The following is a 14,385-nucleotide window of genomic DNA, read 5'->3' on the forward strand; positions in this document are numbered from 1 at the left end:
TTCTTTTGTGGCATATGTGTTCCAATTCTCCTCCAAAAGGACGGGTTAATAGTTGAGGCTCCTGAAGGAAGCAAGAAGGATCTGAGATAGAGCTGATTCCCAAGAACTGGCAGAGGCTGTAACCGGACAACCAAGGGGTCTGGGCTGCCTGTCACTACTTGAGCCAATTAAGCAGAGACAGGGTTGAATCATATATGAGCGTTTATTCCAATATGCTGGCAGTATGGGAGAGCAGCAGGTCATCCACAAAAATCCGCTCTGCCTCTTCCCATAAGCCAGCTGCTTATATTGGGTAGAAGGACAAAGTTTGTGTGAGAAAGTAAGAATTACAGGCATGGGAAAGTAGGCACAGTATAATCATTACAGGTTACTAGTAATGTGGGGGGCGCGGGGGTTGCAGAGGGTGGGCACCTTTGGGCACTTCTGGGATTACAAGCAATAGGGGCTGGGGATTGCAAAAGGCAGGTGCCTCCAGGACTAGATTGTTTCAGCCACGGAGGCTGTAAATCTTTATATAATGATCTGTAAATCTTTCCATAATGATCTGCAGTTCTTGGGAAAGGAGGATGGACTGCATTCTGTTAGCTCCCATGTCCCCGGGCATACAACTCTCAGCCAGGTTAGAATGCACTTTCTCTAATCAGAACATAACCATCACTGTTAACAGAGCATGATTAATATTTTTATAATTGTAACTAGTCCCCAATATTCTATTTCTGCCCCTAACAAGGCCAGTAGATATGAAGCAACCTTTGGGAAGAGGAGTGCTAATTCAGCACTGTTTGGTGTAGGAAGGATTAACAACTAAATGGCCATATTTTGACTCTTTAAAGGCTAAAACTAATGGTATCACCGTGGCCTTACTTTTCTCCTTTCTCATAAGCTAGCTTTTTGGAACCACTCTGGGAAAGTTGAGTGATGTTGGCCTCTTGTACTTGTTTTACTTGCCCCCAGAATCTAGAGGGATGAGAACTAACATTTAGTTTCTTCTGTGTAACAGCTTTTTATATGTGAATTTAATAATCCTGTATTACTATCATTGTCTATAATGCTTCAGTGCCTTCCATCTGATTCAGAGGTTTTACTCCTTAATTCAGGGCATCTTGTTTTTCAACCAAGAATGTCTCTTTCCCACCCATGCCCCACATAAGGTAATTCTTTTTATCCAGGCTTTTGAACTGTAGCATTCTTCCATAACACTCTCCATGACCTCCAAACCAGATTAACATTTCTGGCTGCCTATCTAGTACTAATTTCATTTAGCCATATATTGGTTTTAAATACTTGAAACTCAACTCACTAGATTATAATTTTTTTTTCACTAGAGAAAATTTATTGGAGCAAGCAAAGAGAAAGTACACTCAAAGAGAAATTTCGAACAGGTGGCTCAAAGAGCTGCCTAGATTATAAATTCTTGAGGACTTTTTCTTTGTACTTCTAGTATTACCCACAAAATGAACGTTGACATTCAGAAAATAATTGAAGTGGTGAATTCAATGTCCATTAGATTTGTTAACTATTGTGCTGCCTAAGTTGCAGAGGACACAAGAGCCGATAAAATTATCCCAATCTTGAAAAATACTAAACTATCACACATTTTAGTGGAAGTATAAATTTATGGTGCAATATCTTTGGAGAGCAACTTGATAATACCAGGTTTTCAAATGCCCATATTCTTTGACCTATTGGGTTCTACTTTTAGGAGTTTTGATTTACTTATGCATTATGAGCAATAATTATAAGGATATTTGTTACAGTTCTGTTTGCATATGCAAAATATCTAAAAGGAGGCACTGAACTATTAATGGGATTGCCTCCAGAGGAAAATGAGGGGTAATAGATTACAATTCACTGTGTGCCCCTTTATGCTATTTCATTTCATACCTTGTGCATATATTACTTGTAAGAAAGGGAAAATGGTCCCTTAAATCGTTTATAGATTAATGGGGGGAAAGATTATTTGACATGATGCTGGACCAATGTGCTATACATTTGGGGAAAGGTAAAGATGCTTCTTGTTCGCCTCTGGCAACAAATTCCAGATGGCTCATGGATTTTATCAGAAAATGAAAGCAGGAGGTACTACAGGACTTTTATAATGGGTTAGGAAAGGTATTCCTAGGCAGATATACTGCTGGTGATCATAAAAACAGATCTGAGGCCCTGGCGGGGGTGCTCAGTGGTTAGAGCATTGGCCCGCGTATCGAAGGGTTCAGGTTCAATTCCCAGTCAAGGGCATATACCTGGATTGCATGTTCCATCCCAGCCCGGGTTGGGGTCTGTGCAGGAGACAACAAATCAATGTGTCTTTCTCATGTCGATGTTTTTCTCTCCCCTCCATCCATCCCTTCCACTCTCTTTAAAAATCAGTGGAAGCCCTAGCTGGTTTGGCTCAGTGAATAGAGCAATGGTCTGTGGACTGAAGGGTCCCGGGTTCAATTCCAGTCAAGGGCATATGCCTGGGTGAAAATACTTGATCCCCAGGAGGCGGCGTGCAGGAGGCAGCCCATCAAAGATTCTCTTTCATCATTGATGTTTCTATCTCTCTTTCCTTCTCCCTTCCTGAAATCTATAAAAATATATTTAAAAAATAAATAAATAAATAAAATAAAAATCAATGGAAAAAGTATCCTCGGGTGAGGATTAACAAAAATTAAAAAATAGGATTGATTGGTTATAGCATGGATAAAGATGCTCAGCTTCATTATTTTGCCTAAGATAGGCAATCACCAGTGTTGCTGAGGATATGAGCAAAGAAGTATTTTTGGTTGGGGGTATAAAATGGCTTAACTGTAAAAAAAAAAAAAAAAAAAAGGTAATATGACAATATGTGTCCAAGTTTCACCACATAATCTACTGACAACCCCACTTTTAAAAATTCATATAGAAATGTGTATAATGTGTGAGATAATAGAAAATATATGTATTGGTCCCTGCCCCCAGTTTCTGGCACAGCTCCTAAAACCCTTGTAATTTTCTAAGAGCACTAGAAGCTGCTTTTGTTCCAATGAGGTGACTGAGTGGGCTCCTGGATGGGGACTGGTCATCAGAGACTAGAAAAAGCTTGGAATTTCCACATCTATCCCTCATCTTCCAAAGAGGGAAGAGGGGCTGAAAATGGAGTCACTTGCCCATGCGAGGAAGCTTCTGTAAAATCCCAATCATAGAAGGTTTGGAGAACTTCCAGGCTGGCACCCTAACTCCATGGGGATTAACTCTCCTGTGCTTGGGACCCTCCCAGACCTCACCCTATGCATCTCTTCATCTGGCGGTTCATCTGTGTCCTTTATCATATCCTTTAATAAACTGCTGAAGTGTTTACCCAAGTTCTGTGAGCTGCTGGAGCAAATTGATCCGAACTGAGGAGGGGGTTATAGAAACTATTTGTAGCAAGATGAACAGCAGTTGTGGGTAATTTGGGGACCTAATATTTGCAAGGGGCAACTAAAGCAGGGTGGGGAACAGTTTTGTGGGACTGAATCTATGCCCAGGTAGATAGTGTCAGAATTAAATTCTTTGCAGCTAGTGTTGCAAAGAATTGCTTGGTGGGGGGAAAAAACCTCCATATTTGGTGATCTTAAGTGTTTCATGTGTAGTAAAGGAGACACCTTGGAGAGAAACACAGAACTGGGTTCTTCCCTACGTAGAAAGAAAAAAATCTTTCCTACACGAGGCTAGTATTTGAGAGGTTTTTTTAAAAGCAGTAAATATTGATGGACATTGGCACCTTGGCCAGTGTTGCTCAATGGTTGGAGCTTTGGCCCACACACAAAAGGATCTCGGGTTTGATTCCTGGTCAAGAGTACATACCTCGGTTGGGAGTTCACTCCCCAGCCCCAATAGGAACATGTGTGGGAGGCAACCAATTGATGTCTCTCTCTCACATCAGTTTTTCTCTCTTTCCCCTTTCCTCCCTCCTTCCTTCCAATCTGAAAAGCAATTGAAAAAAATATCCTTGGGGAGGATTAACAACAACAAAGGAAATTGGCTAAATTGTTACTGTGTTGATACAATGAAGCTACTTACAGATTCTATATTTTTATATTCATAAAATTGAAATAACTCCCTGGGAAAGATCTTAGACATTAAGTGAGCCCTAGCCGGTTTGGCTCAGTGGTTATAGTGTTGGTCCCTCAGACTGAATGGTTGAGGGTTCAATTCTTATCAAGGGCATGTCCTTGGTTGCAGGCTCCCCGGCCCCCATCAATGGATGTATCTCTCACATTGATGTTTCTGTCTCTCCCCTTCCCTTCCTCTCTCTAAAAATCAATGGAAAAAATATTTTTGGGTGAGGATTAACAAAAAAACATTTGGTGAAAAAAATGGCAGAAATCTATATACATAGTATGATCCCACAGAGTTTTAAAAGTTCATGGTCCATGTTGTGCACCTGTGTGGACCCATGTTTAGTTTGTTTCCAGAGTTGGGGGCAGAAGGCAGTGAAATATTTATCTTCTGTTCATTTTGGAAAATTTCCTATTAAACACATAAAGATTTCTGGATTATACAGCAATCCAAATCCAAGTCACTGTCATTATTGGGAGGGTAATTTTGGAGTTCCTTAAATGTTTCCTCACAGGTAAAACTGTCCCAAATGATAGTGTTGGGGGACTCCTTCCATGCTGTCTGGCACCTGTCACGTGTCAGACAACCTCCAGATTCTTAACTCATGCAGGAAAATTTTCAAGACAGAGTTCAGGTAAGTTTATTAAAGCTTGAGCCAGAGAGGCAAAGGGCCCCTGGAGGCAGGACCAGGGGTAAGTCTGCAACAGCTGCTGCTGCTGCCCATTGCTCCCCTGGGTCTCATTCAGAACCTTAGGACAGAAGATGCAAAGTATATGCCTGAAGAAAGGGGGCACTGGCATGCTCAAAGAAGAGCACACACCAGTTCTTTGTCCTGAGGGTTTTTTTTTGTTTTGTTTTGTTTTTTAAATATATTTTATTGATATTTCACAGAGAGGAAGGGAGAGGGATAGAGAGCTAGAAACATCAATGAGAGAGTAACATCGATCAGCTGCCTCCTGCACACCTCCCACTGAGGATGTGCCCGCAACCAAGGTACATGCCCTTGACCGGAATTGAACCTGGGACCCTTCAGTCCGCAGGCCGACGCTCTATCCACTGAGCCAAACCGGTTTTGGCTGTCCTGAGGGTTTTATCTATTTCTATGGGTGGGAATTTTAGGGGAGGCTCCAAGGCAGTATCTCAACAATATTCACTAGACTTCTGAATGTGTCCTTTGGTAACTGATGTATTAAAATAAGAGTATAAGGAAGGTTGGGATCATTTTCTAGTTAGTTTCACTTCTATCTTGGATTAGTCTGGCTCTAATTGTGTTTTTTTGTTATCTCCCTAAGGCAGTGGTCGGCAAACCCATTAGTCAACAGAGCGGCAAACCGTGGCTCAAGAGCCGCAGTTTGCCGACCAGTGCCCTAAAGTGATTTAAGCCGCCTGCTCTTAGTGTTGTGGCAGAATGCACTGGAGAAGGATCAGCCTGCGCTCTGAGGGAGGAAAGTTTAACCTTCATTTCGCAGATCTGCTAGTCCAGGGGAATTCCAGATTTAAAGCCTGAACTGAACTCATGGGGAGGCTCTGACCTATATATCTCCTCCGGTGGCGGGCCCCTGAGGGTCCCTGCAGCTCCGCCCCAGTCAGTCAGCGTGGGGAAGTAAGACTACAGTTTTAACCAGATACTGAACTAGGTTCTAAGCCCCCCATTTTCCTTTTCATTAGTTATCTTTGGTTAGGGAAAATAGAATCTCTGCTCAGCAGTTCCAAGTTTGTTCAGCCATTTGTCTGTTTCTCCAGTCCACTTACCTGGGAATTTGCCTAGTTTCTTACTAACCTGACTCAATAGGATTACTGTATCTGGTGACACGTGTAAAGAGCTTGACTATTTTTATAAAGAAAAAGGTTATTTGAAAGAAAAGATCCACAACTGATTAACTGTACAATATGTTAATTTTATCCCGATAAAGTGGTTTTTTTTCCGAAAAAGTTTTTAAAAACACACTTTCATGCAAAGTTCTGATAAAAACCGTTTTACTTCATTTAAATGTCCACTGTTGGTAGAAGGGAAAAAATGACATTTTTAGGAATATATTTGACAAAGCTTGTTTTCATTTACGTTTAGGCAACCCATTGGGTGTCACATACACAGACTTCAAACCATTAGTTTGCAGTTTCATCGCAGGTTCATCCAAAATGCATCTTACATCACTATAACCCTGGTGAAGAAACAGAAACATGACACGAGAAAAGCTGGAGCTTGAAGACCTGATGTTCTGAACGCTCTGCTCACGACTCTGGTCCAAAGATCGCTTTTTTAAATTGAACTTATTGGGGTGACGTTGGTTAATAAAATTATACAGGTTTCAGGTATACAATACTACAATATATCATCTGTACAGTGTATTGTGTTTACCGCGCCAAGTTTCCTGACCGGTCACATTCTTCTAATGCTTCTGGTTCCCATGAAGAGGAGGCGGCGGTGGTTAGGCCCATTTCTTGGTGACATTGAGGTGGCTGAGCTGGTCGACGAGCCGCCTGTGCTGCGGGAACTTGGCCTCCTTGGCCGCCTTGATGGCCTGGAAGGCGGCCGCCCTGCGGGCCGCGGCGTGCCCGAATTCTTGCGCGGCGCTAAGAAAGGGAGTGCTCAGCCAGTAGTGGTTCTCCGCCTCCGTCTCCAGGCGGCGGACAGTGTTCTGCTTCGCCTGGAAGGACACAGAGCGCGGCCGCCGATGCTTTCCGATCCACTGCCGGCCAGGGATGCGATTGCGGCGCAGGAGCGCGGTCAGGAACATGGCGCCTGTTGCGAACACAAACCGGGAATAGACTGGCCACGCGCCCGGCGCCAGGGGAACCAGCGTCCCCGGGGAAGTGATCGCCCACCCAAGTTCCCCGAGCGGCCACGAAATCCAGTGCACTCACCAGTCCAATGCCTCAGGAGCTCGCGTCCCTCCGCACGCCCACTGACGCACCGCCGGTAGTACGTTAGCTCCGCCCGGGGTGGGCTTCCTCCGCGGGAGCTGGCTCACGCGAGACTTCGGCTCCCGCGAGAGAGGACTAGTGGGCCAGCCGTGGGACCAACGAAACTTCCGGCGCCAGAATTCAAACGAGTGGCGGGGCCCGCGGCGCTGTGTGGTCACCATGGACCCGATCCGGAGCTTCTGTGCAAAGCTGCGGTCTCTGGCGGTCACCTTGGACGGCGAAACGGCGCGGCTGCAGCGGGCGCTGGAAAGGGAAGACAGCGGTGAGTGGGGCGGGTAGGTGGCGTCGAAACGGGCACACTTATCGGGTGGGCCATTAGTCCGCCGTGGGAGGGGCCCGCTGGGTACGAATGCGGACGGCGCCGTGAGTGCAGCCTGGAGAGGTCACTGGGGCCGCCCTCCCTGATTCTCTCCTCGCCCCCGGGGATGGGGTGACCCCAGCGCCCTCCGGAAAAGAAAAGCAGCGCTGTTGCTGTGTAGCCTGGAGAAACGCGTAGTGCGAGTAAAACCTAAATTGACACATTGAGCTCAGTCTGCGCTCCTGATTTACATTTGGTATGCTTGCTAGTCGTACAGAACCTGTGCTCATCAATAACACATAATAGGAACAAAATTAGCTTCCTTTACAGTGCAGCTGTTCAGCATTGCCCTCCGCATGTACTAGTATAGTGACATGTATAGTGATGGTCCACAGTTGCAGTAAACGTCTGTTTTTCCCAACAAACCATGTTGCCAACACAAACACCAGGACTCAGTACTGCTCTTTTTTTTGTAAGTAAAGCAAAATTCTTCACCACGGACCTTTGTATTAGAAATTTTTTTAAAGTTGAAAGAGTAGTTCAGACTTAATAAATGTCATAATTTTAATGTGCCTTAAAATATTGCATCCTGTTAGAGTCCTTTTACTTCAGTGATTTTGTTAACGGTTATCCAGCCATTTTAAAATGTTTATTCTTGTGACTGTAAAATCTATCTGTATGTGTGCATCGCAAAATTTTGAGATATGGAAAAATAGAAGAAATAAATATATCCTGTAACTGCACCATCAGAGGACACCACTCAATGTTTTAGTAGCTTTTCTATCGTTCTTATTTTTAGAATCCCTTTATTTTTCTTGGATTTTGTTTACATGGTTGAGATAAGGCTATAAGACAGGAAATTATACTAGCATTTTGAAATTATTATTTTTAAAATTTTTTTTATTTTTTTTTATTTTTTTTTTTTTTAAGTTTTATCTTTGTGTAAGGAAACATTTTGTTGCTCTTTTATTGATTTTTTTACAGAGAGGAAGGAAGAGGGATAGATAGTCAGAAACATCGATGAGAGAGAAACATCGATCAGCTGCCTCCTGCACACCTCCTACTGGGGATGTGCCCGCAACCAAGTTACATGCCCTTGACCGGAATCGAACCTGGGACCTTTCAGTCCGCAAGCCGATGCTCTATCCACTGAGCCAAACCGGTTTTGGCTTAAAATTTTTTTTAAAAGTTATTGATTGATTTTAGAGAGTAAGGGAGAGAGAGAAACATGATTTGTTGTTCCACTAATTTATGCATTCATTGGTTGATTCTTGTATATGCCCTGACTGGATTGCACCACAATCTTGGCATAATAGGAGGACACTCTAATCAACCAATTTACCCAGCCAGGGCCCCGCTTTAAATTTCTTGATATGCAGGGCAGGTGTGGCTCAGTGGTTGAGCTTTGACCTATGAACCAAGAGATCACTGGTTCAATTCCTGGTCAGGGCACATGCCCAGATTGCATGCTGGATCCCCAGTGGGGGGCATGTGGAACATCATTGATGTTTCTCTCTCCTCCCTTCCTCTCTGAAGTCAAAAATATTTTTAAAAGTTATTTAAAAGTACATACATATATTTTAAAAATTCTTGATATGTAGCTGAATTGCTTTCCACAAAGCTTTTGCAAATTTACCTTCTTACCAACATATTACCTGTGTAACATTCTGCCTTTTCTTTTGGTTTTATAAGAAAAAGTTGGAATAATTTTTTTAATCCAGGCCCATATAAATTACAGAAAATATAGAATAGTGAACATTAGGAAAACGATCACAAAAATTTTTTACCTTTTATTATCACTGTGATGTCATTAAATTGATTGACTTTTAAACATTTTTATTGAGATGTAATTAAAATACCACAAAATTGGGCATTAAAGGATACAATTCAATGGCCTTTTAGTATATTCACAGAGTTGTAAAGTTTAGGTTTTCATCACCCCCTAAAGGAACCCATGTGATTGTTAGCAGCTCACAATCCCACCTCCATCTACCATACTAGCCTTATGCAAACACTAATCTATCTTCTTTCTTTATAGATATGCCTATTCTGGACATTTTATATAAATGGAATCATACATATGTGTGGCTGACTTATTTCACTGATCCATGTCAGTGTGTATCAGCAATTTGTTTTATATTCATGTGCAAGTTTTCATTTGAATATAATGTTTTCAGTTCTCTTGGATATACACTTGGAAGAGAATTGTTTCCCAAAGTAGATGTAGCATTTGTATAGTTCCACCAGCAATGAGTGGGGGTTGCAATTTATTCACATTCTCGTCAACATTTGTTATTACCTGTCTTTTTTTTTTTTTAATCTTTATTCAGATTATTACAATTATTTCTCCTTTTTCCCCCCCATAGCTCCCCTCCACCCATTTCCCACCCCACCTTCTGCCCCCCCCACTGTCCTCATCCATAGGTGTATGATTTTTGTCCAGTCTCTTCCTGAACCCCCTCATACCTCTTTCCCCCTGAGAATTATCAGTCCACTCCCTTTCTATGCCCCTGATTCTATTATATTCACCAGATTATTCTGTCCCTCAGGTTTTTTTTTTTTTGTTTTTTTTTTTTAAATAAATCTTTATTCAGATTATTACAATTATTTCTCCTTTTTCCCCCCATAGCTCCCCTCCACCCCTTTCCCACCCCACCTTCTGCCCTTACCTCCCCCCCACTGTCCTCATCCATAGGTGTATGATTTTTGTCCATTCTCTTCATGAACCCCCCTTACCCCTTTCCCCATGAGAATTATCAGTCCACTCCCTTTCTATGCCCCTGATTCTATTATATTCACCAGATTATTCTGTTCCTCAGGTTTTTAATTCACTTGATTTTTAGGTTCGCTTGTTGATAGATATGTATTTGTTGTTCATAATTTTTCTCTTTACTTTTTTCTTCTTCCTCTTCTTTAAGAATACCTTTCAGCATTTCATATAATACTGGTTTGGTGGTGATGAACTCCTTTAGTTTTTTCTTGTCTGTGAAACTCTTTATCTGCCCTTCAATTCTGAATGATAGCTTTGCTGGGTAGAGTAATCTTGGTTGTAGGTTCTTGCTATTCATCACATTGAAAATTTCTTGCCACTCCCTTCTGGCCTGCATAGTTTCTGTTGAAAAGTCAGCTGACAGTCCTATGGGTGCTCCCTTGTAGGTAACTAACTGTTTTTCTCTTGCTGCTTTTAATATTCTCTCTTTGTCTTTTGCTCTTGGCATTTTAATTATGATGTGTCTTGGTGTGGTCCTCTTTGGATTCCTTTTGTTTGGGGTTCTCTGTGCTTCCTGGACTTGTAAGTCTATTTCTTTCACCAGGTGGGGGAAGTTTTCGGTCATTATTTCTTCTAATAGGTTTTCAGTATCTTGCTCTCTCTCTTCTTCTGGCACCCCCATAATTCTGATGTTGGTACGCTTGAAGTTGTCCCAGAGTCTTCTTACATTATCTTCAACTTTTTGGATTTTTTTTTTTTGCTTTTTGCTTTTTCGGTTGAGTGTTTTTTGCTTCTTTGTAATTCAATTCTTTGACTTGATTTTTGTGTTCCTCTTGTCTGTTTTTGGGTCTCTGTATAATATATATTTTTTTAATATATTTTATTGATTTTTTACAGAGCGAAAGGGAGAGGAGGGATAGAGAGTTAGAAACATCGATGAGAGAGAAACATCGATCAGCTGCCTCTTGCACGCCCCCCCACTGGGGATGTGCCCGCAACCAAGGTACATGCCCTTGACCGGAATCGAACCTGGGACTCTTGAGTCCGCAGGCCGACGCTCTATCTACTGAGCCAAACCGGTTTTGGCTGTATAATATTTTTTATTTCAGTCAGTGTATTTTTAATTTCTAGTTGGTCCTTTTTCATATCTTCGAGGGTCTCGTTATATTTATTGGCCTTTTCTAGGATATTCTTAAAAAGCCTTATAACCGTGGTTTTGAATTCTATATCCAGTCGTTTGTTTTCCTCCATTTCTTTCGTTTGTGATCTGATTCTTTGATGCCGCATTTTCATTGCTTCCCTGAGTTGGTAGGGTAGATTTGTGTGCTAGGTTTCCAATATGGCCCAGTGGGTCTGCCTCCCCAGTTAACCTGAGGTGGACACTCTTGGTGCACCCCTTTGTGGACTGTGTGTACAGCCTTGTTGTAATTAAGTCTTTATTGTTGTTGGTATCACTGGGAAGAATTGACCTCCAGGCCAGTTGGCTGTAAGGATCAGCTGCGTCTATGCTGGGAGAAGTTCGGTGCTGGAGACAGCCTTATAGGATTAGACTTGCCAAATTGCAATAGCCTCTGTGCTCAGCTTGGATGGGGTAGAGTCTCAGTCTTGGCTTCCCGTCAGCCTTGCCCTTGCGCGCACTTGCGTGCCTTCAGACCTCTGCCTTCCCGGCTCCCGAGTCTCCGCCCGAGAGTACAGGCTCCCTCCACAAGAGCGTGGGTCCCCAGGGGCTCGCCTGGAACTGGGGTTCAGTGCAGTCAGAACTGGGGCTCAGTGCATTCAGGAGCCTCTGACTCCTTTCCACTAGGGAAAGCCTGTGGCAACCTCCGCAGCCTTTGTGTGCACTGGCGCGCGCGCACTTTCAGTCCTCCGCCTTCCCCAGCTCCCAAGTCTCCGCCCGAGAGTCCAGACTCCCCCCCGTAAGAGCGTGGGTCCCCAGGGGCTCACCTGGGACTGGGGTTCAGTGCAGTCAGAACTGGGGTTCAGTGCGGTCGGGGGCTTCCTTCCCCCTTCCGCCAGAGAAAGTCAGCCAGGCTCTCAGCCGCCCTTCCTCTCTGTGCGCACAAAGACCCTTTGCGTACCTCCAATTCTCTGTGAGCTTTTCTCTTTCCTTCTAGTTGTAGAATTTTCACTCAGCCAGCTTTCCTGTGGTTCTGGATGGTGTCTGTTCTGTCTTTTAGTTGTAGTTTTGAAATTGTTGTGCGAGGCAGCAGTTTAGGTGTTTACCTATGCCGCCATCTTGGTTTCTCCTCTCTACCTGTCTTTTTTATTGTAGACATCCTAGTGTGTATAAAGTAGGAAATCATTGTGGTGTAGATTTGCATTTCCCTCATGAAAATTGGTTGACTTTTTTTTTTTAATTGATTTTTTACAGAGAGGAAGGGAGAGAGGGAGAGAGTTAGAAACATCGATGAGAGAGAAACATCAATCAGCTGCCTCCTGCACACCCCCTACTGGGGATGTGCCGGCAACCAAAGTACACGCCCTTGACCGGAATCGAACCTGGGACCCTTGAGTCTGCAGGCCGACGCTCTATCCACTAAGCCAAACCTGTTAGGGCGACTTTTTTTTTTTTAATTTGTTTTTATTGATTTTAGAGAGAAGAAAGGAGAGGGATAGAGATAGAAACCTGATTGGCTGCCTCCTGCATGCCCCCTACTGGGGATCTAGCCAGAAACTGGGGCATGTGCCCTGACTTGGAATTGGGAATCCAACCAGTGGCCTCTTGGTTCATGGGTCAATGATCAACCACTAAGCCCATGGGTTCGGCAGAAAATTGGTTGACTTTTAACAGGTCGCAGGAGATTTTCAAAGGAGACATGTTTTAGGAAAGAGAAATACAATTCTTTTTTTGTTGTTGTTAAGCCTCACCTGAAGATATTTTTCCATTGATTTTTAGAGAGAGTGGAAGGGAGTGGGAGAGACACAGAGAGAGAAACATCTATGTGAGAGAGACACAGTGATTGGTGCTCCTTGCTCACACCCCAACCAGGGCCAGGGATCGAGCCTTCAACCCAGGTTCGTGCCCTTGACCCGAATTGATCCCTGGACCCCTCAGTCCATGGGCTGACACTCTATACACTGAGCCAAACCAGCTTAGGGCAAGAAACATAATTCTTAAAAAAACTGCCGAAACCGGTTTGGCTCAGTGGATAGAGCATCAGCCTAGGGACTGAAAGGTCCCAGGTTCGATTCCGGTCAAGAGCATGTACCTTGGTTGCAGGCACATCCCCAGTAGGAGGTGTGCAGGAGGCAGCTGATCGATGTTTCTCTCTCATCGATGTTTCTAACTCTCTATCCCTCTCCCTTCCTCTCTGTAAAATATCAATAAAATATACTTTTAAAAAAAAACTGCCTTTATTTTATATATATGACCATCTGATTAATAAGAAAGGTGACAATATAGTGGGTAAAGAATTTTTTTTTCAGTAAATGGTGCCAGGTCAATTGTATACTCAGGAGAAAATAAAATGGATCTTCATCCTTATCTCATTCCATGCAGAAAAATCAATTCCAGATGGATTTTATCTCTGAATGCAAAGGAAAGCAATAAAGCTTTTAGAAGAAAATATAAGTCTTATTAGTAAAGAAGATTTTTAAAATACGAATCAAAAATTGCTCAGTAGGACCATATTCTCACATCTTGTCCCTCCCTCCCTTCCTGATCTGAGTGCTGATTATGTAGGTCTTTACTTTGAAAGTTCATCAAGCTATATACTTAGGATATATGTACTTTTCTGTGTGTACGTTATCCTATATAATAAAAGCCTAATATGCAAATTGACTGAATGGCAGAACAATCGGTAGCTATGATGCACACTGACCACCAGGGGGCAGATGCTCAACGCAGGAGCTGCCCACAGGCCCTAGGCCAGCCAAGGTGAGTGCTAGCGGGGGGGGAGGGGGGCGCCAGTCACCCCGTAAGAGGGATGTGACCGGCGGTGGCAGGGCAATCGGGGGTGGGGTCGGCCAGCGAGCAGGCCAGTGCCACTCCTCAATCGCCCTGCCGGTCGCCCCACAGATCGGCCCTGATTGCTGGCCAGGCCTAGGGACCCTACCCGTACATGAATTTTGAACACTGGGCCTCTAGTAGTTTAATACCAGTTTTAAAGAAAGGCTTTAATTTAACACTTTTCTTTGTGATTAGCAGGATATAAATTATAAATCAATATCTACAAGAATTTTGCAATTCAAAAAATAAACTGAATTATATTTTCTATGTTTCCCCTCCTTTTTCCTTTCAATACTCATATTGAAGACTTTGAAGGTTATGCAGTAAGAATTTTACATGACCTTAATTCAGAAGTTCGGACTCTAAAGGTATCACTCCTACAATATTTATCATTTTAAAAATATAAATAAATTTAGTCAAAAGTTAGAGAAGCTATAA

At 43.1% G+C, this 14,385-nt stretch overlaps 2 protein-coding genes across 2 annotated transcripts in view; one reads left to right on the plus strand and one right to left on the minus strand.

The window, feature by feature from the left end:
- Window positions 1-6,025: 6,025 nt before the first annotated feature.
- MRPL57 (mitochondrial ribosomal protein L57) lies at window positions 6,026-7,075 on the minus strand. Its single transcript, XM_080663097.1, has 2 exons — window positions 6,931-7,075; window positions 6,026-6,808 (listed from the first exon to the last, which is right to left on the minus strand). The coding sequence occupies exon 2, from the start codon at window positions 6,801-6,803 to the stop codon at window positions 6,495-6,497; it is 309 nt and encodes a 102-aa protein (XP_080519223.1). The 5' UTR covers window positions 6,804-6,808; window positions 6,931-7,075; the 3' UTR covers window positions 6,026-6,494.
- Window positions 7,076-7,143: 68 nt separating this feature from the next.
- SKA3 (spindle and kinetochore associated complex subunit 3) overlaps window positions 7,144-14,385 on the plus strand; it is a gene marked incomplete at its 3' end in the record, with an annotated part of 32,348 nt that continues 25,106 nt past the window's right edge. The window contains exons 1-2 of the mRNA XM_080663095.1: window positions 7,144-7,252; window positions 14,254-14,315. Coding sequence (XP_080519221.1) covers window positions 7,150-7,252; window positions 14,254-14,315 — 165 coding nt within the window. The 5' untranslated portion in view covers window positions 7,144-7,149. The remainder of the gene's footprint in view (window positions 7,253-14,253; window positions 14,316-14,385) is intronic.

The sequence above is a fragment of the Plecotus auritus genome (assembly GCF_963455305.1).
Source record: "Plecotus auritus genome assembly, chromosome: 3".
NCBI lineage: Eukaryota > Metazoa > Chordata > Mammalia > Chiroptera > Vespertilionidae > Plecotus > Plecotus auritus.

Bases quoted from the DNA above. Each gene is read 5' to 3' on its own strand.
- MRPL57 (XM_080663097.1), bottom strand. From the start codon at position 6,803: ATGTTCCTGACCGCGCTCCTGCGCCGCAATCGCATCCCTGGCCGGCAG.